Below are 26,588 nucleotides of genomic sequence, written 5' to 3'. Positions count from 1 at the left end.
CGGAGGCGGCGCCTGCGCTGTGAGGAAACCAGGAAAAAAAAAAGGGAAAAGAAGAAGCCGGGTGAGAGGCCGACGGACGGGTTTACGGCGTCTGCCGGGTCTGGAGCCGCCGCTGTCGCTGCGCCCCTCGCCTCGTCGGGTACGTACCCCGAGCTTATTCTGAGTGAGGGAACCGTTTACTTGTTCATTTATTTCCAAGGGAGGGGGCCGGAGCGCGGACTCCCCCCCCCCGCTGGCGCCTCAGGCCACATCATCACCCCTCCCGCCCCTACCCCTTTCGGGGATGGGGGCGCCGAGTTCAGATTCTGGCTCCCTTCAAAGCTGGCAGGGTGGGAAGGGGGGGTGGGCTTCCCCCGCGGGCCTGGTTGGCAGGGGAGGTGGGCATTTATTTTACTTGGCTTATTGCATTTGTGTACCTTCTTTATTCCTCTGGCAAGGAATCCTTAGTGGCTTGCACGAGGTGGCTTCATTTCATGTTGTCTTCACAGCAGCCCTGTGAGGTAGGTTAGGAACTCTTCCTTGAAGAAATAAGTTAACAGAGGGGAGTGAATAGATTTTACTTATTTGTTTGCTATGTTTGGATACTGCCCCTTTTCCTGCAAGGAATGCAGGGTGGCTTGCATACTCTCATTTTCTCCCTGTTTCATTCTCATAGCATCCTTATGAAAGAGGTTAGGCTGAGTGTCAGTGCCTGACCTTAAAGCCACGCAGTGAGTTTCATGGCTGAGCAGGGGACAAGAATTGCCAGTGTAACACTTCGACTGCCACCTCACCATGCTTTTCTGTAGAAGATGCTTTGCTGTGAGGCAGAACCCCACAGTCATATGATTTGTGTTAATAAGTCAATTTATTACACAGCCACGGCTGGGTTTTTTTTCTTCTTCAACCTTTGATCATTTGGATTGGCCTTCCCCATCCTGGTGCCTTTCAGATGGGCTGGACTACAATTCCCAGCATCCAGCTAACATTGAGTTTTTCTTTCAGTTAAATGTACATAAAATGACACATCTAGTTCTATCACCCAGCTTATTAATTTCACCAGATTTCAGAATGGGAAACATTGGCTGGGAGATGTACAGGATTGTACATACAAAAGGCTTATGTTGCGGAAGTCAGATGAATGCTTATTGGGTAGAAGGGGCTCCAGCTCCCAGCATGATCCAGCTAGCTTGTTTTTGTGTGTGCTTTTATTATTCTTTGAAAGCTGATAGTGTCTAATATTAGTGTGGCTTTCCTGTAAGCATATTTTGTCAATTCTGTGCTGCTAGTAAACTTCATGTGTTGGTATTTACAGTTGTTCAATGGATTCTGCATTCCTGTCCGAGAATACCTGAGCTTTAATTTGGTAGCCTTGCCAATAAAGATGGCAAAACCCCCAGATATGAATTGTACGGATATACTGTCTTCTTCTCTTACATAAATTGATAAAGATCTACACCTTCGGACACGTTACTTCAGGGTTGTCTCCTTCTCAAATTCTTTCTAATGTATAGAGGGGTAGAATTTATATTTCAAGTAGTACCATCAAGCTTGTAGAATCCCAAATGGCTATAAACATCAGTCTTTCCGTGTACATAGAGAGCATAGATAGTGCATTTCTAAAAGGTAATATGTTGATCGTGCAAATAGCAAACTTTCATAGATACAGTAGTCCACACATTCTTTTGGGGCATTAACATATTCTGAAGGAGGAGGAAAAATGATGCTTCCAATTTCAAAACCTCTATCTGGTTGCATCCATGCATTTGCACTTTGTCTCATAAGCATCAGTGCAGGTATTCTTGGATTCCATATATGCTGGGATGCAGTACTGCTTTGTGGCTGCTGCTCCATGATACATTCAATCCATTTATTGGCACTGCCATTTCTGGACGAGAGCTGGAAACTTAGGAAACCAAATTGTGTGCCATTTGCACAACCTCTTGCTGCTCCGTTGGAACATCAGAACTAATCCAAGGTGGCAGAACTTTAAAAGTGATTCTTCATAAAAGAAGGAATTATGTTAATAAGTGGTTTTCCTACCCAACCACGGCTGGTTCTTTTTCATCTCTGAATGATTGCACTTTGTGGAGAATGCTGTTTAAAGGTCCTTGAGTAATGACTGTATGTCAGTAGAAATGCTGTATAAAGTATGTTGGTAACTGGTGTTTTGAAAGCAATTGATGCTTTAAAGCAAGGATGCCGTAAAAGTAAGAGCTGGCAATTAGCAACCTGCAATCAGTCACCATTCATTTGACTTGGTGATGAATATTTAGCCTTGGTGTCAAACAGCATTCTCATAACGACTGTAGAAGGATAGAATTTTTTGTCAGCAGCATGTGAGTTTGTCCAGACACTTATGTCCAGACATTTCTCTCTTGAACAGAATGTCCAAGGACATTGGACCAGCTACTGTGCACCTAACAGATGATGAGCTATTGTAGCTTCCAGCTACTCCTCTGGCTAATATCCCAGGGTCTTGCATGGCAGAATGTGTCTTGTCTCCTTCCTGCCTCATTTTTTTGTTTGCAGTTATTTTCCTCCTGGTATATGAGGATCTCAACATAAGCTTCTGTGTTTTCCTTTTGTTTTTATCTTTGTCCATTTGCATTCTTCTGTTTGTTGTCCTTTGCTTTTGCTGCCTTGAACTTTCATGTTTGTATTCTTTCCTGTTGCTTAAAAATATTTTAAGAAAACCAAGAATACAATGACCCAGTTCTCATGTCACATTAACCCAGATTTTTTTTTCTTTTAAAATCAGGTTTTATATGAATACATCTGTTGTCCAGGTCATAGTGATCTATCACTGCCATTTCAAGTGGTAGCAATTAAAGAAGTCTAGCTTGTTGTAAAAGTCAAGCAGAAGTTCTTGATTTGTACATTCTCCACTCTCACCTACAACAGGGGATTGGGTAGCATGCACAAGCATGCTGCTGTGTTCAGAATTACCTTAAAAATAGGAGTTATTGTGACATATGAACTGGGCTCATGTCAAGCTCTAAGAATTGGAGCTCTGAAAGAAGTATTCCAGCATTAACCGTCACCTGGTTAAAAACGCGAGTAAGGGGAGGCGTGATAAAGGTTTTTAAAGTAATGTGTGCTGTGGAGAAAATAGATAGGAAAACATTTTTCTCCCTCTCCCATAACACACAAACCCAGGGTCATCCCATGAAGCTGATAGTGGAGAGGGTTAGGACGGAAGTACTTCTTAACACAATTTATAGTTAAACTGTGGAATTTGCTGCCTCAGAAGTGGTGGTGGCTGCCAGTCTGGATAGCTTTAAAAAGGGATTGGACAGATTCATGAGGGAGGAAGCTATCCGTGGCTATTAGCCTTGCCAGGTATGTGCTACCTGAATATACCTGTTGCTGAGGAGCTTGGCAGGGAGGGGTCTTGCACCCATCCTACTTGAGGGATCCTGTGGGCAGCTGGTTCGCCACTGTGTGCACCGAGTGCTGGACTAGATGGACCTTTAGTCTACTCCAACAGGGCTTTTCTTATGCTCTAAGGCATGGGTCCTCAAACTGCGGCCCGCGGGCTGGATGCAGCCCGCCATTCCCATTGATCTGGCCCGCATGCGCACATGGCGAGGTGCCGGCTTGCTCGCAAGGAGATCGTTTTGGATTTACTTGGAGAAAATGATCTCCGTGCGAGCAAGCCGGCGCCTTGCCAGGAGATCCTTTTCTCCGAGCGAGGGGGAGATCGTTTTGGACTCGTTGGGAGAAAATGATCTCTGCGCATGCATGCCTCTGTCTTTCTGTGCGTGCGCGCATGGGCACCCCCCCGGCCCGCCCCCCCCCCCGACTGCACTGCCTTGGTGGCCCGCACCCATCCCTGGCACCTTTCTACTGGCCCCCTATTCAAAAGATTTGAGGACCCCTGCTCTAAGGTGGTGTGTCATGTTACATTTTCTTAATGGGAGCATAATAATTGATAGCATTTCTTCTTCATTTTGAGCAATCATTGTTAATTCGATGGACAGCACAACTTTGGCAGGCTGCCATACTAAAGTTTGTACAGCGCTTTTTCATGTTCTAATGATGTAGTTGTAGATGTTCCTTATTTTTTGTCACTGCCTAATGTGCTCCAGCAATGTATGAAAGTGAAAAGATGTCCCATGATTTGCTGTGCTTGTCAGGATTTGTTTTTGGAAACTTGTTAAGATAATGAGATGGGCTGAGCATTGTGGAGCAAAGCCTAAATTAATACACAGAGCCCTGGTCTCCAAATTGTATACCAAAGACTATGCTGTGAGAGGGGATGACAGCTAGCTTGAAAAAATCAAGCCACCCTGTTGGATGCATTTTCTACTTCATAGCTTTTGGAATGGGAAGGCTGTCAGTGGCATGACCTTGTAAGATATGGGTGGTGGTAGCCTCCTTTGGGAAGAAAGCAAAGACTTGATGAGATTCTCTGGTCCACCTTATGCTACGCTGCAAAGGATGGAAGAGGATTGTACCTGTGCAATGACAGAGCATACGTTTCACATGTAAAAATGCTAGACTCAATCCTTGCCATCTCTAGGCTGGAAAAGGCTCTTGTCTGAAACCTTAGAGAGAGGCTGCCAGTCAGTGTCAGTATTACTGAGCCAAATGGATCAGTGGTTTGGATTTGGTATAGGGCAGCTTCATGGGGAGTTTCCCAGTGAAGCTTTTATTGTTCCATCATCCCGTTCCATTTATAGGAGCTCCAGACTATCTTCTCACATTTTCCCACTGTTTCTTCTTTTTTTCTTATAGCAAAAAAATTGGTTAAGGAAAAAGGATGGAATTGCTGAACAGTTTGTTTTGATTAGGAGTGCTAAGAGCAATCTGTAAGCATCGATACATTCCTAATCCTTGAAGCACTGCTCATTACTCAGAGAGCATAGTCCAATCATGGGCTTACATTAAATACCTTGATGTTCGAAGGAGGATGGCTGCCCACTATTCTGGAGGCTGGTACATTTGTGCATGTGTGTGTGTAACATATTTTACCTTTTTTGAGTACAAGAGTGGTGTACTTGCTATTTTAATCCTGCTGTCAAAAATTTGGGGAGCACTGACAGAGAGAGTTGCTTGTAGGGATGGATCCAAAGCCATGTGCCTTTCTTGGCTGGCTCACAGCCATTTTGCTTGAAATGGCTTTCAGAAAAGATTTTTTAGAAAGAAGTGTTGTTTGTGTTATGACATGCTTAGTTATTCAACATGTTTACCCTTTGCAGATCTCCCTGCAGCCACACACAGGCAGACCACCTCCAGGCAAAGATGTTTGTTTAGGAGTCTCCTTTTAATCCCATCCTCATATTCATCCGTTCTTATCTTTTTGTGTTTCAATGTCCTTGACACCCACCAAAAGCAACCTAGCAACCCACCCACGAAATTCCTTTAGAATACCATTTGGAAATCACCATTCTAATAAGTAGTAAGCTATCCAGAATCTAACTGGAACCCACCAGGCATGGATATATTTTGTAGTTACATACGATTGATTTTTGTTAATGTAGATATATTTTAGTTTTTGTTCCATTAGACATAGCAAAATTTTAGTTGAATCTGCAATATGCCTAATCTTTCCCAGTACTGTACCTTTTTTGAAGCATACTTTGCTGCACAGCTTCATTATTAGTTGCATCTACAGAATGCTGGAGCTATAAAACAAAATAGAAATAAATTCAGCAAATAACTTATTTTTTACAACAGAAATTCTGCTGATACTGAAGAGTGCAAGGGGATGCATAGAAATAATAGCTAAACAATTGATTGGACCAGGCAGTGGCTGGGAGGGGGACAATCCGTTATAATTAAAATTGGATCCAAAGAAAACTTGCTTTGTCTTGTACAGTGGATGCAGCAATGTCTCTTCATTGAGTAGTACATGTTTTGAATGAAGCACTGATGTCTGTGAGATATTAACTGGCCCTCACCTAAACGTAACAATTGCCCATGCAGACCGGTATCTGCATACCGGGAACAGAAAGAAGAATGATAACGTGAAAGCTGAGGACACATTGTGCATATTTTAAGTCTTCGGTTTGATCCCCAAGCCAAACTTGGGGAACTTCAGTTAAAGGAATTGCATTTAGCTGGAAAATATGTCTGTCCAGAGCCTTAGAGAACCTTGTCTGATCAGAGTGTACAGTATGGGGCTAGATAGAAAGAATGCTCTGATTCAGTGAGTGATAGCTTCGTATAGATTAACATGAATATGCTGTCATGGTTCTTTCTAAAGGTTGAACATTTTTTTTCAATATTTGTTGCCGTGCAGTTTGTTGTAACATGGATACAGGAAGAATTAATGCATTGGCTTGCTATCCCTTTTTGCAGGCTCCAGTGTCTTGTTCTTCAAAGTACTTGGGTTCAAAAGCATGGCTGTAGTCTACACATCCAGCTTTTCTCCTTAGGGAATGTTTTTCCTGTACAAAAGGATTTTTTCCTGTAAAGAAGGATATGCTCTTCATCTGCTGATTTCAAAACCCTATATAGAAAAACGTAGCAGGAATCACAGGTCCTCCTCTTAACTTCTGCTGGCTGAAGTTTTCACATGTGCACCGCCCTCAGTCTGCCAGAAATGTATCTTTTAGAAGAGAACAGCTTCTAGAAAGAAGTCCAGAGCAGGCTGAGCCTGGAAGTTTGGCCAAAGGCAAATAAGTGGCAGGCCCTTGCTTTTTCGGTCGAGTGTACAAGCCTGCATAATCAGCATTCTTTAGGCTAGACCAGGGGTCGGCAACCCGCGGCCCTGGAGCCGCATGTGGCTCTTGAACCCCTCTGCTGCGGCTCTCTCGCTCAAAATACACTCTGGCACAGCCGCCCAGGCGAGGCGCCAAGTTACAAAATACCAATAGGTGATGGGGCATCCAGTCAGGAAGGCTGTGCTAGCTGGTTAAGTAAATCACTACATTCCTCTGCTATTGTGCAGGGAAAGAGTGGAACAAGCTTCCTGCAGGCTCTCATGCTACTCACTCAAACCCTGCTGAAAAGAGTCTCTTTGTCCAAATGTCATCTCCTTCCTCTGAATGATAAAAGCTGCGCTTGGGACCTGTCACAATTCACAGCACTTGACTGTTTATCTGCTAATCAGTCACTAAACACACCTATATCTGCAGATCAGCGCGCAGATTTATTGAGCTCCCCCCCACCCCATAGGCCAACCGTGGATAAATCGAAGAAAAGAAAAGTTTCTGAAGAAAACCAAACGTTTAATGATATGTGTGTAGATACATTTGCTTTTACTGCTGACAAACTTATGGGGTTTACTGTTTAATGGATGCAACTCTTTAGCACTGAATTTGACTCTCCAGGAAACTGTTCTCCTATTCAAAATATATGAAAGGAGTCCTACTAGTTTACAATGTAAGATTAAAAATAGCAGTTTTTAGTGACTGAACACGAGCTGCAGCTAAATCATAATGAAGATATACATAGCATTAAGGTAAAAAATGATATATGCAGTGTTATCTTCATTTTAGATGTCAAAAGGATTTTGCAGCTCTCGGTGTTTTCATTTCTGTGTGAAACGGGTCCAAATGGCTCTTTGAGTGTTAAAGGTTGCCGACCCCTGGGCTAGACACTATGACAGAGATTGGATTGCTGGGGACTTAAGGGATCTCCTTGCTTGACCCCAAGTCCCCTTCCCCACTCAAACAGCAACATGCATAAACATTGTGGGGAGATGTCAGTATGTATGCATTTATTTATTTAAAACTATTTTATGGTCACTTAAGTGGAGGGAAGCCAGGAGATGGAGGGCAAGCAAAATATAATATCATTCTCTTTTGGTGCATCCAGACAGAGGGTTCCTGGTGTTAGCGATTAGATGCTGTTGACTGTGTAACTCATTATTTATGGGATGCGCACTGTGTGCAAGGTACTTCTGCTTGCTTAAGCAGCTTCTGATCAACATGACTGGAAGCTGTCAGGGTTACTTGCAGATTTGGTCTAGGAGCTATATAATGGAGCAGTTAAGCAACAACAAACTGGCTTAGCTGATATATTGATCAGCTCCTGAACAATCCAGTGGTCCAGATTCATCTGTCATGCGAAGAACCTCTTATCACATGGATCTGAAATTGTTTACAATAAACAGCAGGTGTCTGCACAGGGCTGTATGTGTGATCTGTTTCACTGTTTAGGTCTTCTGTTTTTGTCTTAATTGATTATTTGTGTTTAAGAGAAAGGAAACAGTAAGAGAGGTCATGAGCAGAAGTCAACATGATTTAGCCTTGCTGCGAATGAGGCAGGGTGAAGGTACCTTGAATGCCTTGTCCGGGAGCATCCTTTACCCTGTTTTCCCTTGCAATTTCGTTGCAATTCCCCAGTTTTTCTACTAGTCTTACCTGTGACATAATATTTTTCCATGGCAGTTATTTAAATAGAGTGCATGTTTCAAATCTTGAATGAAAAGCAAAGAAGCTGGCAACCTTTCGATGATGATTATTTGTTTCTATGCCGCCCCACAACTGTAGCTGTCTGGGCAGTTTTTACTCAATAATAACATGATCCTTCAGTTTCTACAACTTTCCTCACTAATTGCATTGGCCAATCTGTTTGCAGGACATTAATTTCTTGTAGTTATGCTGCAAAACTATATGCCACTGCTGGTTTTTAAATAAAAGATGAAAGTACCTCAAGCAGCATATAAAACTTGATGTTAAAAGTAATGGGGGGGTTTAACAGTTTTATTGTGATAAGGTATTTTTTCTTTATTTCCACTGCTGAGAATGGTAAGTGCTAAGTAAAAGATTGTTGTTTGGAAAATACAACGTAAGGGTAAAAAGACTGGTTTATAGCAATAACTATGATGACTTTGAAACTGAAATTGTTCTAAGTGATAGTTTAAGCTCCCAATTCGATAATATTTTTAATGCAGCATCAGCATTTAGCTAGTGAAAAATGCTGGTTCTGCTAACATTATAGTACAGATACAACTATGGTTCTCTTTTAAACTGTGCCTTGCAAATTGCCATCCTGCTTTGGGAAACTGCATTCTTTCTCCTTTCTTCCTTTCCATAAACCATGATTTGGCATTGCATGTACACCAAAGTAACATCATTCCCTCAAAATTGCTTTGACAGATTTGTTTCAAAATAACATTTTGAGTGTACCTAGTTAATATTGACCTTGCTTTAAATGGAATACCTTACAGTGGCGAATGCCAAGAAAAAAGGAAAGCAGGAGTACATGTTTGTTTCCCAGCCTTCTCATGATTGATAAATGACAGTTTGTGGTGATCTACTGTAACTATTCTGCCGGACCACAATATTTTTTGATAACTAGACTATTCATTTATTTTCCTCTCTTTTGCAGGACCATGGCAAGCCCAAGAACAAGAAAGGTCCTTAAAGAAGTCAGAGTGCAAGATGAGAACAATGTAAGCAGTTTGGTGTATTCTTTAGCAGTATATGATTAAGCACCAGTGAGTCACCTTCATCTCAGATAGACAATTGCCTTTGTATACTTTTATTAGCATACAGATGTGCTGTTAAAAAATTTGTCTGGAACTGCTGGAAACAAAATACCTAGTTATTGTAACAAATTCATGTGTCTTTTGTTTGTGCAAAATTTATATCAAAGGGATACCTATCTGTATATCACAGTTTGGATAACTTGACTGGATAACTTCAGAACTTCATAGTCACCTCTAGAATGAGGTATCTGAAGATGATCTCAGTGCTCAGTAGGTTTGTTTGGATTAGTTCTGTATATGCTCCCACAAGACTTTCTCTTATCAGTTTGTGGTTGAGATGATCTGTGTGAATGGAGGGGAATTCCGCTGAGCTTCCATTTTTAATCTGAGTCATTTGATTGCATTAAATAGTGGTCTGCCATCACTTCTCCATATTATTAAGAAAGCAAATAGTTTTGGTGAGAGTGTCTGCTTTTCCTGAAGTAGCCAGTCCGGGGCGGTGGGGTGAGTGGAATCACAAACCCCTGTTAGTTACTAGAATGGGTTACATTATGGAATACTATCTGTTTCTATTAGCAATGAAGAAAGCAATCTAATAGAACAAAACCTAGATACAGTTTCTTTGCTGAAGATGTCTTATTTAGTGACTTTTCAAGCAATAAAGGTAAAGGTTTCCCCTTGACGTGAAGTCCAGTCATGCCTGACTCTAGGGGGCGGTGCTCATCTCCGTTTCCTAGCTGAGGGAGCCAGCGTTTGTCCACAGACAGTCTCCGTGGTCATGTGGCCGGCATGGCTCAACACCGAGGTGCACGGAACGCTGTTACCTGCCCACCGGAGTGGCACCTTTTATCTACTTGCATTTGCATGCTTTCAAACTGCAAGGTTGGCAGGAGCTGGGACGGAGCAACGGGAACTCACCCCGTTGTGCAGATTCGAACCGGCGACCTTTCGATCAGCCAGCAGCACAGCAGTTTAAACCACTGTGCCACCTGCATCCCATTTCAAGCAATATTAGCATACAATTCTAAGCTTGCATTCTCCAAACTAACATTTTGATATCCTTTTCTAATCTGAGTTTGAACTGTCTCATCTGGAGTTTTTGTTGAAAACAAAGAACCTTTTCTCCCCTTCTCACTGCAGGTTTGTTTTGAATGTGGTGCATTTAACCCCCAGTGGGTGAGTGTGACTTATGGAATCTGGATCTGCCTGGAATGCTCAGGAAAGCATAGAGGCTTGGGTGTTCATCTCAGGTTAGTCATTGGTTGAAAAATACATTTTTCTTGACAAGAAAATAGGAAAATATGAAAAGGTTAGGCAATGGAACTGTGACTTTGTATTAAAAATTAGCCTGTCATTTACTTAAGTCTTATTCTTATCATTCCAAATGTGAATTAATGAGGGAGGCCATGGCTGAGTGGTAGCACACTGGCTTCGTGTGCCTCTCCAGGTAAAAGACTAGAAATACTCCTGTCTGAAACCCTGGACAGTCCCTGCCACTCAGTGTCAACAGCTTTGGGCTTGGTGGTCTGACCAAGATCCTTAGCTAGATATCCAAGGAAAAATTTTTACAGCGTGAAACTGTTGAAAGTTCAGGATAGCATCTTGATTCCTTTTACATGTTACTATTAAAGGTACATCACTTTAATTAAAATCCAGTTTTAGCTTTGGAGGAGATACCTTTAAGGCAGCTTCTGGCGTTCCACCTCCCCATGATTCCTCACCATTGGCTATACTGTCTAGGTGTGAGTTGTAGGTCCAAATGTTTGGAGGGCCACCTGTTGCCCATACCTACTCTAAGCCAAAGCATAAAACTTGGGATATTGTGGACCTTACTCATTGTATGTGTAGAGAGAGGGCCACAGACGGAGGAAGAGGACTACCCTAGAGGCATCCCCGTGACAGCAGGACACATCTCTGCCCCCATTGCTTTTCCACCATTGGTGCTCCAAGGGCAATGGCAGTGCAGAGAGGTGTGCAAGGACCAGATCAAGGGAGACATGAATCTTGTGGATCCAAAGTCCTTCCATTCTTTTGACAGCTCGTGCTTCCTGTATCCAGTGAGAGGACAACCTCATCTGCTTTGGAGCTGGTGTAGTTATTTCTTTCCCTTCAGAAGAATGGGAAGTGGGTGGGAGAGGATAAATTGGGAAGAAACAACTTGACATAATCTCCTCCATCATCTTCAGCCCTGGCTTTGAGCCCAGCAAAGTTAGCTGTGCCATGGATTCTTTTGCACTCAGTTCTGTAGGATTGTTTTGCTTGGAGTTCATAATTAGCTTTTCTTTCTTACCTTATAAGAGGAGCTTCAGAAATCCTCTGTTGCAGTGCGCCTGTCAGACTGCTTAATTATAATGATATATGTATGCATATGTATATAATGGGATGAATTTTGCTTCTCAGCTTTGTGCGTTCTGTCACAATGGACAAATGGAAAGACATTGAACTGGAGAAAATGAAGGCTGGTGGCAATCTTAAATTCCGTCAGTTTTTAGAGTCACAAGAGGATTATGATCCTTGCTGGTCACTGCAAGAGAAATATAACAGCAAAGCTGCAGCACTCTTTAGGGATAAGGTAAATTTAATTAAACAATAGTTTCAACATCTGTGGAACCTGGGACTGTTTTAGAGACATGGATTCAACTTGCATTTCTGTTAATATTAAGCTCTTAATTCTGAGGCAGATGAGGAAGACCTTGGAATAAAACATTTAAATGTCTACAGTCCTGTCCCTGCAGTCTGTGACTTTTCAGAAATAAGAGATACTGACTTCAATACACAGGAGTCATTGATGCCTAACTGTCTAATTCCTTTCATTCTGAGTGTTATTTTTTCATAAGGGAAGTAGAAGAGTGGAAGTGGTCACCCTTTAGGTTTGCTTCATTTTCTTCTAAGAATCCTGAATATTTTTCTTAAAGGTGGCTTCATTGGCTGAAGGTAAACCATGGTCAATTGAAACTTCTTCTGCTAGAAACTGGACTCCACCTCAACCCAAAGTTGCTCTGTCTTCAGCTCACCGGTAGGAATTCCTCAGTCTTGGACACCATAGTTATCCTGATATTTTAATCAGCAGATAGTGATTATTCTAAGGATGGAGCTAGGCCTTGGCGAGCCTAGCAGCACACATGGCTGTTACTGCAACCTGTTGGACCATATCTTCTACTCTTGTTCTCCACTGGTGTTGCGGAGGGAAGCAAAATAGTTGATGTAACACCCTTGCACTCGGTTTCTTTGTGGCTGCAAGCAGCAAGCCATGAATTGAATGTGTGGCAGGGAAACTTGAGGAGCTGTGATATCCCATGTTCGTTTTTGCACATGCTGTTGTTAGAAGGGAGGAGATCAGGGTCTGTTGCTTCTGGATGCAGCCTTATATCTTCAAGAACCCTGTTCTAATATGAGGGGGCAGAACTGAACTATCATAATTAGGGCAAGAGCTACCATCTCGCTCAATTTATGATGGTTTTCCTCCTGACATTTAGTAATTTTAAATTCGTTTTTCATAGTGCCTGAGAATTGGATTGCGTTTCTGCGTTTTATTTTTAAAAATTCAAATTGCATTTTTTGGGACATCCAGTTCTTATTTTGCATATGGAGGCTTATTGTTGTGTTGGTGTATTTTCTAAACATCTCTAGGATTATAACTCAACCAAGAAAATGTTTGCTAATTTGCTTTTAAAGATGTCAAGCTTTTTGTTTCCCCTATCCACTGTCCAGTTATAGAAATAACCAATGTTAACACAGCATCATTAGCATATAGCAATATTTTAACATATTTACTGTCATTTTTAACTGTATATTATTACTTTGCAACTTAATAGCTGTTGCCAGTGGTTCAGTTACAAAATATTTTATGTATGTAACCTGAGTTTTATAGTCAGAGATATCATGAAAGACCCTTGAATATTCAAGATATCACTAATTGTGCTCCAGAACTGCCATACTTCAGGACAGCCTAAACTGGTTTTATGACAAGTAAAATTTGATGTCTCGATAAATAAGGGACAGCCCTTGGCATGTCTGAATGGATCATACACCCATGTATTTTATTTATTCTTACATTTTTACACTGCCCAATAGCTAGAGCTCTCTAGGCAGCTCACAACGATTAAAAAACGTAAAGTACGGTACAAACATTAATTAGAAGTAAACTTGATATGCAGCCATTCTGTGTTTGTAGATGTTAACAGGTTAACATGTGATAATATAGGAACAGCGAGTCTGGACTCATACTTGAGGTTTTGGCTTTTGAATAGCTTATTACTTCATTCTTTTTTGCTGCAGACCGGCCGGACAACCACAGAATGCTGGTGCCAGTTCTGACAAAGCCTTTGAAGACTGGTTAAATGATGACGTTGGCTCCTATCAAAGGTAGAAATCACACCTCTGTTTGACACAGGATTCCACAATTATGGTTATGATCAGTGAGTCCCACTCTCCTCCACCTCCCAGGTGATTCCTCTTGGCAGGGATACTGTGCCTAAACATTCCCTTGGCCAAATTCTTCCCGTGTTGCCAAGGGGAGAATCCTTCTACAGAAACAGTATGAGTCAGTCTCATTGCATCTAGGCTTCTCCATAGCTTCCTACGCGGTAAGAGCCAGCCTTCCCCCACCCCTGAGCTCTGCTTGTGCCAGAAGACTTACAAAGATAGCAGTTGGTGGAGATGGGAAACATGTCAAATAACATTTTGTGGCTAGAAACTGTGCACTAGCTAGTGAAAGTGGTGCAGAGTGTTAAGTGTATTTTACATGCTGTTCTTTATTAGCTGACATAGCTTTGGAGATATTTCTTAATCTGCCTCTAGCTACTGTTAGGCTGTTGCAGTTATATTGAAAGCAAACTTGGGTTCAGATCTGTATCTAGGGCTGGTCTGCACTTTATATACAGTTATATTTGCTGCAGTGTACACTCAAGGTGTCAGAGCCATGTCTTGAAATACACGAGGAATGTGAGATGGCTTATTTCATGGGCTTCGACTACTGCGTGTCTACAGGCCTGCATTTTCACATTCTTTGTCTTGTACCCCACCTTTCTATCAGAAGTGGTATTCAAGGCACTTCATATGGTTTTCATCAAAGGCCAGTGTCCATGTGGAAAACACATCCATTGCATAGAGTATAATCCAATTCTAAGCTATTAATTTATTGCGTGATTTCAGGCGAGTAATCTTGAAGAGGTCAAGCACCTTCCCTCCTTTCTGATCTTCCAATCTCCAAGGCTGTTTCTCTAAGAGAAACTATTCAGAATATCTTGTTTTTAAACCTGGGGAAAGACTCACACTAATGTATGTAATGTGTACAGTGGTACCTTGGTTCACAAATTCCTCAGTTCATGACCAAATCGTGTTGCGAACAGAAATTTTGGCAAAATTTTGCCTCCGTCCGTGAACTCCACATTGGATGATGACCACAATCATGGCCATGTTCCCGCTTGAACACGATCGTGGCCATCTTCCTCGCACGAACACTCCAAACAATAACCTTCTCCCCACCCACCATGAGGGGGAGCCATGAGGGTGCGCTCACCTCGGTTGAGGCCATTGCAGCCCCTCGCCGCCACCCCGCTTCTGAACTAGAGGAAGGTCCCCCTCAGAGGTGCTTGCCCAACCCTGGGAGAGGGAGCGGGAGGCCATTGAGACGAGTGCGGGGTGGCTCTCCCAGCCGGGAGAGGGCCATAAGGAGGGAGGTAAGGGCTGCTTTCCAAGGACTGAGTTGAGGGGAGGGGAGGGATGGGACCGCGGCCGGCCAAGCGGGGCGCCTCCCGCCTCTCCCCGCCGTGGGGGGGGGAGAAGCATGGTGGCCACTCGGCAGCAGCAGCTTGCCCTGAGAGGGCCGCGGTGGAGGCGCGGGAGCCACATCCCCATTCTCACTCTGCTTCAGCCTGTCCGCCCCCAGGCTCAGTGAGGCAGCTGCGGCTTGGCCCGCAGCCTGGGGACGTGGCTCCTATTTTTGTGGTTTAAAAAAAAAAATCATGTATTTATGTAGTATTTATTTATTTAAAACGTTTATATGCCGTTCTTTATGTATAACATAAAGTTATGATTCAGAATGGATTAACCTTATTTACATTGAAGCTTATGGGGAAATTCGACCTGGTTCACGACCAATTCGGGTAGAACGAATTAAGTTCGTGAACTGAGGTACCACTGTACTTTATGCTAGGGTCACTATGAACTTTCCAGTCTGAGGCTTTGAAACAGAAGTGCTCGGTCTGAGCATCACTCTTTGCTTAGAAAGAGCAGTAAAACTGTACCTGAAAATTACAGGTTGAATATAACATGTTGGGCACAAGAAATTCACTAATTGAGGATGAAGTTATGATATCCCACCCCATGCTTATTTCTGTGTGTGCGTGTGCATGGCAGGGGTGCTGCAGGTCACAGAACCAGTCACTGGGTGTGTTTTAAAGAACCGTGTTTTGATTTTAAATAGGGTTTGCTCATTTTCTTATATATTTTGATTCAGTGGTCAAGAGAATCGCTATGTAGGGTTTGGGAACACAGTTACTCCTCCAAAGAAGGAAGATGACTTTCTTAATAATGCCATGTCCTCTCTGTATTCGGTAAGTAGATGCTTTCCTTATGCTTAGTAGTATAAGATGGAGCAATGCCATGTTATTCTTTGCTGAACACAACAGTATTCTTAAAAGCAATCAGGCCAACAATCTATGTATTGTCTCATGTGTGAAATAGCTGAAATATGGGAGAAGTTTGAGTGCAATTTTATACAAATCACTTCAATCTTATAATATTCAGAGTTTAAGACCTGTGCAGCAGGGGGTCTTTTCAGAAAGCTATCCATTTACATTCTTCTTAGCATTCCAAAATAAAATGATAGTATATCCACCTGCCTATCCTTTTTGCCAGCATGATGCTTCATAACTACAACCCAGTTTGTGCTCATGTAGGTCATTCTTACCTGTGCTAAAATTTCTTTTCCCCAGGTTGGCATTTCTAGAGATAATAACTATTTAAATTAAGTCATATAGATCATTCTTATCCATGCTTTCTCTCGCCCCACCCCAACTCCATTCATTTTTTTTCTATAGTAACTTCGAAGTCACCCAATCTTCCTCTTCACAAATCAGTTTTGAAAATCAGGATGAAAATGAAAGGGGCCTTTGAGTAGACATTGTACTCTAAATCTCTACTCACATGCAGGCTTCAGAAAGGAAGAAGGTAACTGGAGATTCTATTTCTGTAAAGCTGAAGAGCAGTAGTAGTTGAAGCAACTGCTTCTTTTGGCTTCATTGCCCAAAAGCAACAGTACCATGTTGGGCGTAATAATAGGTTAAAAGTGGGGACAGGGGAGTTGCAGAGAGGGAGTGGCTTCAGTTGAAATTGAAGAAGAGAAGAGCTGGGGAGAAACTCTGGGGAATTGACACTAGAAGCTGAATTCTGGAAAGCAGGCATCCAATAAACGTTTCCTAAAGAGGGGTATTTCCATTTTTCCACTCCACTGCCCTATGTTCATGCATCACCCCATGGATCCTGTGCTGTGGGGCAATAGTGGTTGCATTTTTTACTGTGGGCACCAGTTTTGGCCCTTGTGTAAATTTACGAAAGTCGGGAAGTATGAATATATCATACATTACCATGGTGTCTGCATGGAGCAAGCCTTGCTATGATGTTCTTCTCCTTTCAGGGATGGAGCAGTTTTACAACAGGAGCAAGCAAATTTGCTTCTGCAGCTAAAGAAGGTGTAAGTAAACATAATTCAGCACATGAAGTCATTTCACTTAACCTTTTTTTTTTTTTTTTTTTTTAAACAGGCAGAAATCTTGCCTCTCATGAATGCAGTGATGGGGTTTGGTTGATTGCTTCATTTGATTTTTTTCAGCTAAGGGTACATTCACTTTGCTTTATTAGCCACTTGTTCACATAATGATAATCTTATCACCAAAGAGCTTTTGATTAATCTATGCCACTCAGAAGATTTCTAAGTTTTTAGAATGTTAAATATAGAACCCTGCAATGCATAATCTTCTAAATATGTAGTTGCCCTCCAGCCTGTAATACTAACATATAATAATACCATTTATAATGTGAGAAGAATAGCACAAGTATTAATCAGCCAAGTTAGCATTTCTTTCCTTTAGCATGTTTGATCGGTCAAATAAGTAAATGTCTTTTTCACTTTTGCTTTCAAATTCTCATGCATATGGAACTTGTTTTCTCAGTTTCTGTGTCAGTTGTGGGTCCTGGAAATATTCTTGGGTGTTTATTCAGTTCCAGTTTTTGTGCCATGCCTGTTGCTGTACCGTCATCATTTGCATGAAATGCATGTGTGCAGGAAAAATAAGAACAGATATTGGATGACAGTTCTGATGAACATAATATATTTCTGAAACATTTATATACCACTAATGATTTTCTCCCACACAACAGCCCCCGCCGCCCCCCCCCCCAAAAGAGATTTCAGGGCTCCCTGTGATGCTATTTGAAATTATTGCTATGGCAATTTTATCTAGAATGTGATCTGAAATGACTAGCTTCTTCTTCAAGATTAAAACATAAGATAGGAGGATGGGCTTAGTATATAGGCACTAAGGGGTGCTTCCCCACTAGCCATATAGTGTGGAATTGCCACACTTCATTCGTGTACTTGCTGTGGGGCATTTGTATAACATTTTCACCCAGTCATTCTCTCCCTCTCTTTTTCATCTTTTTTGAAATCGCAGAAAGTCTGACTCTTGTGAGAATGGAAGAACAGCACAATGTAGTGCTACATTCTATTTTTTATAGGCACGGTTTCTTTGTGTACTAGCAGGTTAATGTACCCGTGCCATTTTATCATCCTGTGATGGTTCTCCCTGATGCTTCCCTACATTGTTGCTAAAATGTGTTCTCTTTGTATTTGCTTAAAAATTGCAATAGCATTTAAATGAAAGAAGATCACAATTGTTTTTAAACATCTGTTTTGTAAAACATTCCTATTATGGCCATTTTAGCAACATGGGGTGGGTAAAGACAAAAGCCTGCCTGTCAGAAGGCAGGGTCCTTCACAGAGGGCACGTTTCCTCCATATCAGTGGTTTTCTGCAGTGCAACCTTACTTTCCCTCACATGACCCTATGGAGACACCTAATGGGAAGCAATATGGTTTGGGTGAACTGACCCTTCCTTCCTTATTTAATTCATTTGTATGCCTCCCAGTAGCCCAGGCTCTCTAATGCCTGCATGGCCATTACAGACACAGCAGCATGGATAGAACAAAACAGGATGTGTGCACAGAAGAGAAAGCATAATACCCCTGAAATGTGAAAAGTGGTTGAAGCTCTCTTGGTAGCTTACAGCAGAAAAGCGATGATTGAGTAGGTAATCCTAGGGGTCACCTGTCTGGAAGGATCCAAAATGTCGATGTGAGTGTGCTTTCTAGTTGTTTAAATCTCCTCGGGATGGCAGGAGATATGTGCAGTTTAAGAAACACGGTGGGAGAAATATGAGAGTGAAACTAACTATTTTTTGCTTCTGTCAACAGGCTACCAAATTTGGATCTCAGGCAACTCAAAAGGTGATTAACACAAGTTGTTCTGTTCTGTGCACTAAAACATTTCACTGGTTCTCTTATCCTCAGCGGCTTGAATTCTCCTGGATCTTTCCTGATAAACTGATTATTAGGTCCCGGTTTCAGAGGTATTGTGATCAAACAACGTGCTAGCTTTAGTTAGGAAGCAGCGAGAACAAAGGGTGAATCTATTGGCTCTGTTTAGTTAGTGGTGCTAGAATGTCTGCAACTTGATAGTTAGAATCTGCTCTAAAACCCATAAGGTCCACCACTTTTGCCCTTAGCTCTGGCCTGGTGTTGGAACATACTACACAACAGCAGTGGAAGGTGCAAGCCACTGTGTCTTGTTCCTGATCTCTTCTTTCCTTCTAGTGTGTCAAAGAAAAAAGAGTGAAATCTTTGCTCTCTCCTGTACTAAATGGTTTGTGCATATCTTACATTCTAGCGCACAACAGCTGAAAATATGCCAGCTTTTCTCCTCAGAAAGTGATTCAAAATAATTCATGAGGGATAAGTACTTCGATGGGGTGTGGGACAGAGAAGGGGACATATCTAGTATAATGTAAGACTACAGCAGCTTCCCCAGTCTCTCTTTCAGTTATTGTTGCAGAAACGTCTCGTATTACACACCCAAAATATTTATTTTCCTCATTATGGAAATAGCCACTGATCCTGAATTGTCGCCTGCTCTGTGTCCGATTTGCTCATGAATACTATATTGGAGTCTTTGTAGGAGTGTGGGGCTTGCTTTGGAGTGAGAGTTGTGATGGAGCCATTGGATTCAATATTAGATTTGTACCCTACCTTTCTACTGAGAAGAATGGCTCTCAAAGTGGCTTACAATCACAAATTAAATGGAATTAAAACAGTAAGAAAATGCACCAAACCATAATTAAGCATGCAGGCACTGACTTGTCCCCATACAGTTTGTACAAAGGGAAACTTCTCATGAATGCCTGATTGTGAAGGCCTCTCTTCAAACCATAATGGTTGTGGGGGCACCTGCATGTAGTATCCATACAGAAAAATTGATTCATGCAGGTAGCATCTTATGGCAGAGCACTTCCAAGCCGCAGGATCCGCAGTGGTGAGCCTGCCGGTTCTCCCCAAGGTGCTCGTGTTTCAGGTGCAAGCAGCAGATTCATGTGACCTGGCTCTCAGAGTAGCTTGCTGGCACTGGAACCGCTCATTACCAGCCGGAATTGCACCATGTAAGAAGGAAAAGGTGGTGCATGTGCCCAGCTCGGGCAAGTTGCGCAAAGCCGGGACCTCGAGTTCTTTTCGGTCTGCACTGGGTGCTGGCAGAGAGCAGTGAGAAAAATTCAGGTTTCATTGCAAACCATCTTCCAGGCTAGGAAGTTGTATGCCTTCAAAGGAAAAATGCAGGAAATACGAAGCCTGCAGAGGTTTGCTCGCTAGGTAGAGTAGGGGAACTTGGTGTCATCCCGATTTTCTTCTGCTGCCTCCTCACAAATCTCTTAGTTACTTACTTGGAACCTTGTTGAATTTTTTTTTTTTTTTTTTTAGTATCAAGCGTATATATTTATTCAGCGCATTACACACAAGTTAACCAATCAGCTCTACTGACAAGCCACTTCAGCATTGTTGCTCATCACCTATGACAGCAAATTCCCCCAGTGAGCAAGTGGAGCTGTTGCTCACAGCCTGGCTTAACCCCCAGCCTCGACTCGCATACTAAATTTGGCAATTCGGTTTGGCATGTTGAACAACAGACTCGGCGTTTTGCTTGTCAGTAAGGCACTGGTGTAGGAATGAATATCATGCTTTCTTGCCTTTAAAAAACTGCTTTAGATCTTTTGCTAAATGCTGCTTCTTCTACCCCCCTTGCTCTTTTCTCTTGTGCTGCCTGGGTGTAAAGTTTTGGGGCCACAAACAGCAGGCAGAGCCGGTAATGCCCTCTCTTCTCATGCATGGGCACTGTGTTACTGTGCTGAATTTGTACATTTTGCTGCTAGCTGTCTTTTCCTTTTACTTATTTCCTACCCACCCCCCACACGCACTTTGAAATCAAGTCATTTTCGTTGAGCAGTGTTGTCTGCATCTTTCTGTAATGTCTCTTTCAGCTTGTTTTAAAATAGGCTGCATCAAAAAAGATTCCTAAGTAAATATTCCAACCCATGCTAATTCTGTGAGCATTTAGGGCTCATTGGCTGTGTGTATTGGAGGGTCAAGAGGAGGCATTCATGAAATGAGATTTAGGGACGTATTTGGAACTGGAATCAGAGAGGAATGGTTCACAGAAGGCTTCAATCATGGGAGGAAAAGGTTTGAAGCATTTAAGTTACAGATCTGCAAAGGTCTGTGTTCTCCCCCTTCCACAGGGATCAGTATCCATAAGATGTTAAAAAATAGCCAGATTTGCCACAAACCAAATAAATTACACATATTCCATAAATTATGTAGATGTTTGAACTAATAAAGGAAGGATATTGATTAGATGGATTCGTTTAGATTCAGAATGTTCGCAGTATCCCATGGCAACAGTGGATAGCAGCCGTGGCAGTCGAGTACCTTAACTGCAAAACACTACAGTAGTGAGGGGCTGAGAGATTAGGCAGCTCCTAGGGACATGGCTCAGGGAGGCGAGCAAGGAGCTGCAAGGAGAGGGAAATGTGCTTTTAGAAGAATCAGACCAAGAGCCTTCTAGTTCAGCATCCTGTTCGTACAGTGCCAAGCAGCTGCCCAAGGGAAACCTGTGAGGAGGGGATGAATGCAATAGCCCCCTCCCACATATTACCTTTGATACTGGAAACGGCACTTAGCCATCGGGACAAGTAGCCTGGCATTGATATTCTTATCCTGCTTGGAAGTTCTTTCAACTTTGGCTTTATTAGGAGTCTTGGGTAGCAACTCCTTATCCTTTTTCTCTTCCCAGGGAACTGCTCAATATTTTTCCTAGCTTACAATTCACCACAATTAAAAAGAAATTGCAATGTGCACCAAAATGCGTCCTTCCCAAGCCACTTCACAGAGATGGCGTGCAACTTCTTGGCATAAGAAATAAAAGAATTTAGCAGTGTCCTTCCTAAATACATAACATCCACTAAGAAATAATAACAAAAATAGACACTGTTCTCAGAAATAGGGTGAGGAAGGGAAGGTTTCTTGGTGATGAAGGGGCCACAGCTCTTCTCCAGTCCCTGTGTCCAGAGTCAGGCCACCAACAGACTTCTGTGGACTAAGCAGGGACACCTAGATTTCTACAGCAAAAAGGAGGATCCTTTCTACAAACAGCTCCACAGGGCTTTAGCAAAACCTAGCTATGGGTGTATTGTTTCTTCATCTCTAGCGAGTAATTCTTCTCCCTGCGCTCCTCTTTGCAGTCACTCTTTACACCACTTTGTGTCACTTTTTCTAGTGGCCATAGTTCCTATAAATCTAGGAAATGGGAGACTAAGCCTGTGTTCTGGGAGAATGGACCGTTGTTGTTGTTGTTGTTAGTTGCGAAGTCGTGTCCGGCCCATCACGACCCCATGGACAACACTCCTCCAGGCCTTCCTGTCCTCCACCATCCCCCGGAGTCCACCTAAGCTCACACCAACTGCCCCAGTGACTCCATCTGGCCACCTCATCCTCTGCTATCCCCTTTTTCTTTTGCCATCTATTGTTCCCAGCATTAGGCTCTTCTCCAGGGAGTCCTTCCTTCTCCTTACGTGGCCAAAGTATTTGAGTTTCATCTTCAGGATCCGGCCTTCTGAAGAGCAGTCAGGGTTGATCTCCTCTAGGACTGACCAGTTTGATCTCCTTGCAGTCCAAGGGACTCGCAGGAGTCTCCTCCAGCACCACAGTTCAAAGGCCTCAATCCATCGGCGCTCAGCTTTCCTTATGGTCCAGCTTTCACAGCCATACATTGCAACTGGGAAAACCATAGCCTTGACTATATGCACTTTTGTTGGCAGGGTGATGTCTCTGCTTTTTAGTATGCTGTTTAGATTTGCCATACCTTTCCTGCCCAGAAGCAAGCGTCTTTTAATTTCTTGACTGCAGTCCCCATCTGCACTGATCTTGGAGCCCAGGAAAATAAAATCTGTCATTACCTCCATTTCTTCCCCATCTATTTGCCAGGAAGTGAGAGGACCGGATGCCATGATCTTTGTTTTCTTAATGTTGAGTTTCAAGCCAACTTTTGCACTCTCCTCCTTCACCTGCATCAAGAGGCTCTTTAGTTCCTCTTCACTTTCTGCCATGAGAGTGGTATCATCTGCATATCTGAGGTTGTTAATATTTCTCCCAGCAATCTTAATTCCAACTGGTGATTCATTTAGCCCCGCCTTTCTCATGATGTGCTCTGCATATAAGTTAAATAAGCAGGACAACAGTATACAGCCTTGCCGAACTCCTTTCTCAATTTTGAACCAATCAGTGGTTCCATGTCCAGTTCTCACTGTTGCTTCTTGACCTACATATAGGTTTCTCAAGAGACAAATAAGATGGTCCGATACTCCCATCTCTTTAAGAACTTGCCACAATTTGTTGTGATCCACACAATCAGAGGCTTTAGCATAGTCAATGAAGCAGAAATAGATGTTTTTCTGGAACTCCCTAGCTTTCTCCATGATCCAGTGTATGTTGGCAATTTGATCTCTAGTTCCTCTCCCTCTTCGAAATCCTGCCTGTACTTCTGGTAGTTTGTGGTCCACATACTGCTGGAGCCTAGCTTGTAGGATTTTGAGCATAACTTTGCTAGCGTGTGAAATGAGTGCAGTGGTGCAGTAGTTTGAACATTCTTTGGCATTGCCCTTTTTTGGGATCGGACCTTTTCCAATCCTGTGGCCACTGTTGAGTTTTCCACATTTGCTGGCATATTGAGTGTAGCACTTTTACTACATCGTCTTTTAAGATTTTGAATAGCTCAGTTGGAATACTGTCACCTCCACTAGCTTTGTTGCTGCTCAGACTTCCTAAGGCCCATTTGACTTCACATTCCAGGATGTCCGGCTCAAGGTCAGTGACCACCCCATCGTGGTTATCAGGGACGTTAAACTCTTTCTTGTATAGTTCTTCTGTGTAATCTTGCCACCTCTTCTTAATCTCTTCTGCCTCTTAGGTCCCTGCCATTTTGGTCCTTTATCCTGTCCATCTTTGTATGAAATGTTCCCTTCATATCTCCAATTTTCTTGAAGAGATCTCTGGTCCTCCCTATTCTATTGTTTTCTTCTATTTCTTTGCACTATTCATTTAAGAAGGCATTCTTATCTCTTCTAGCTATTCTCTGGAATTCTGCATTCAATTGGGTGTATCTTTCTCTTTCTCCCTTGCCTTTCACTTCCCTTCTTTCCTCAGCTATTTGTAAAGCTTCCTCAGACAGCCATTTTGCTTTCTTGCATTTCTTTTTCTTTGGAATGGCTTTAGTTGCTACCTCTTGTACAATGTTGCGAACCTCCGTCCATAGTTCTTCAAGCACTCTGTCTATCAGATCTAATTCCTTAGATCTATTTGTCACCTCTACTGTATATTCATCAGCGATATGATTTAGGTCATACGTGAGTGGCCTAGCGCTTTTCCCTACTTTCTTCAATTAAACCCTAAATTTTGCAACGAGAAGCTCATGATCTGAGTCACAGTAGGCTCCTGGTCTAGTTTTTACTGACTGTATAGAGCTTCTCCATCTTTGGCTGCAGAGCACATAGTCAATCTGATTTCTGTGTTGATGGTCTGGTGACATCCATGTGTAGAGTCATCTCTTGGGTTGTTGGAAAAGAGTGTTTGCTATGACCATCGTATTCTCTAGACAAAATTCTACCAGCCTGTGCCCTGCTTCATTTTATACTCCAAGGCCAAACTTGCCTGTTATTCCAGTTATCTTTTGGCTTCCTACTTTAGCATTCCAATTCCCTCATGATGATAAGGACATCATTTTTTGGAGTTACTTCTAGAAGGTGTTGTAGGCCTTCATAGAACCGGTCGACTTCAGCCTCTTCAGCACCAGTGATTGGGGCATAGACTTGGACTATTGTGATGTTGAATGGTTTTCCTTGGATTCGAACTGAGATCCTGCTGTCATTTTGGAGATTGTATTCCAGGCTGCTTTTCCTACTCTGTTATTGACTATGAAGGCTATTTCTTCTGAGGGATTTTTGCCCGCAGTCGTATACCTGATGGTCATCTGAATTAAATTCACCCATTCCTGTCCATTTTAATTCACTGATTCCTAAGATGTCAATGTTCAGTTGTGTCATCTCTTGTTTGACCACATCCAGTTTGCCTTGATTCATGGATCTTACGTTCCAGGTTCCTATGGAGTATAGATCTTTGCAGCATCAGACTTTCCTTTCACCTCCAGATGCATCGGCAACTGAGTGTCCTTTCGGCTTTGACCCAGTCGCTTCATTCTTTCTGGAGCTACTAGTACTAGCCCTCTGCTCTTCCCCAGTAGCATATTGGACACCTTCCGACCTGAGGGGTTCATCTTCTGGTGTCATATCTTTTTGCCTTTTGGTACTGTCCATGGGGTTTTCATGGCAAAGATACTGGAGTGGGTTGCCATTTCCTTCTCCAGTGGATCACGTTTTGTCAGAGCTCTCTGCTATGACCTGTCCATCTTGGGTGCCCCTGCATGGCATAGCTCATAGCTTCATTGAGCTACGCAAGCCCCTTCGCCACGACAAGGCAGTGATCCATGAAGAGGGAATGGACCATACAAATGCAATAAATAAATAGCTCTTCATTGTGTTTGGTTAAAAACATTGTGTGATGCTTCATGACTGGACCCTGCAGACTTTTACTCTAGAACAGAAACCCTCTGGAGCTCTTCTAAGACTGGAGTTCCATTGATCTTAAACATTCTCACACAAGCTAGCAAAGAACATGATCCTTAAGCTTTGACATCATTTTTTGGGTGCAAGAGCGTGTCCGCTGCCTCTCCTAGAAACAGAAATTCTTCTCAGATGGGGATGGCGTTACTCGCTGTGCTGATTCTGTGAAATCACTCCATATGTCTTTCCAAAATAACACTTCTAGGTGCATATTCCTGTAGTGGAGTAGCTGCCATCACTCAATAGCTTCCCATGGTGCTCCATTAATAGAAGCTTCAAGCGGCATGATTTGCCCTATATTGTGCGTGTGCCTTTTTGAAATCGCAGACTATAACCAAATGAGTGAATGGAATCTGCTTGCATGTTACTGGAGCAGTGTGGGAATTGTCCTTTGCTGTGGGTGCAGTTGTTCCACTAAAGCAAACAATGGCTTAGCAAGGATCCTTTCTTTTAGTCTGTCAGTAGCGGCAGCAGTGTGCTGAAAGAACCAGTTTGAAGGTACTGTTGTCTTGTGTAGCTCCATGTATTTTTTTTTCTTTATGACTTTGCATCTTGTCTGCCTTGAGCTCACTCTGTCGCTTGTAGCAGGCAAATCTTAGGGCGTCTCTTGTCCTACTTTGCCCCTTTTTTTTCCTTTGAAAGTCTTATGACAACTTTTTGTTAGTATTACATGTAAGCTGTGTCGAATGAAGAAAAGTGTAACTGACTTTTTTGTTTGTTTTGCTTTTAACTAGGCTTCAGAGTTAGGTCAGAGTTTAAATGAAAATATTCTCAAACCTGCACAGGAAAAGGTAACTTTGGAATTAAGTACACAACTTACAGATTTTGAATGCATCCTCCTACTTACTCACATTAGCTTCTCTAGCGTGAATTGCCTGCACCTGTCGTGTCGGTTTAATTCCTTCCCTGTATGATCTAAAGCAGAAGCCCAGCTGGTGGTGTCAGTT

At 42.5% G+C, this 26,588-nt stretch overlaps 1 protein-coding gene across 2 annotated transcripts in view; it reads left to right on the top strand.

The window, feature by feature from the left end:
- ARFGAP1 (ADP ribosylation factor GTPase activating protein 1) overlaps positions 1-26,588 on the top strand; it is a 42,973-nt gene continuing 16,385 nt past the window's right edge. Inside the window, exons 1-10 of one of the 2 annotated variants that reach the window (XM_044454860.1) lie at positions 1-139; positions 9,265-9,328; positions 10,505-10,614; positions 11,765-11,936; positions 12,280-12,380; positions 13,643-13,729; positions 15,825-15,921; positions 17,004-17,060; positions 18,839-18,871; positions 26,376-26,432. In XM_044454860.1, the coding sequence (XP_044310795.1) occupies positions 9,269-9,328; positions 10,505-10,614; positions 11,765-11,936; positions 12,280-12,380; positions 13,643-13,729; positions 15,825-15,921; positions 17,004-17,060; positions 18,839-18,871; positions 26,376-26,432 (774 nt within the window). In that variant the 5' untranslated portion in view covers positions 1-139; positions 9,265-9,268. The remainder of the gene's footprint in view (positions 140-9,264; positions 9,329-10,504; positions 10,615-11,764; positions 11,937-12,279; positions 12,381-13,642; positions 13,730-15,824; positions 15,922-17,003; positions 17,061-18,838; positions 18,872-26,375; positions 26,433-26,588) is intronic. The other variant, XM_044454861.1, reaches the window with a different exon arrangement.

This window comes from Varanus komodoensis, unplaced genomic scaffold, assembly GCF_004798865.1.
Source record: "Varanus komodoensis strain SLA01 unplaced genomic scaffold, ASM479886v1 scaffold8, whole genome shotgun sequence".
Taxonomy (NCBI): domain Eukaryota; kingdom Metazoa; phylum Chordata; class Lepidosauria; order Squamata; family Varanidae; genus Varanus; species Varanus komodoensis.
The sequence above is the reverse complement of the archived record's forward strand: the minus strand, read 5'-3'. Positions and strand labels throughout refer to the sequence as shown.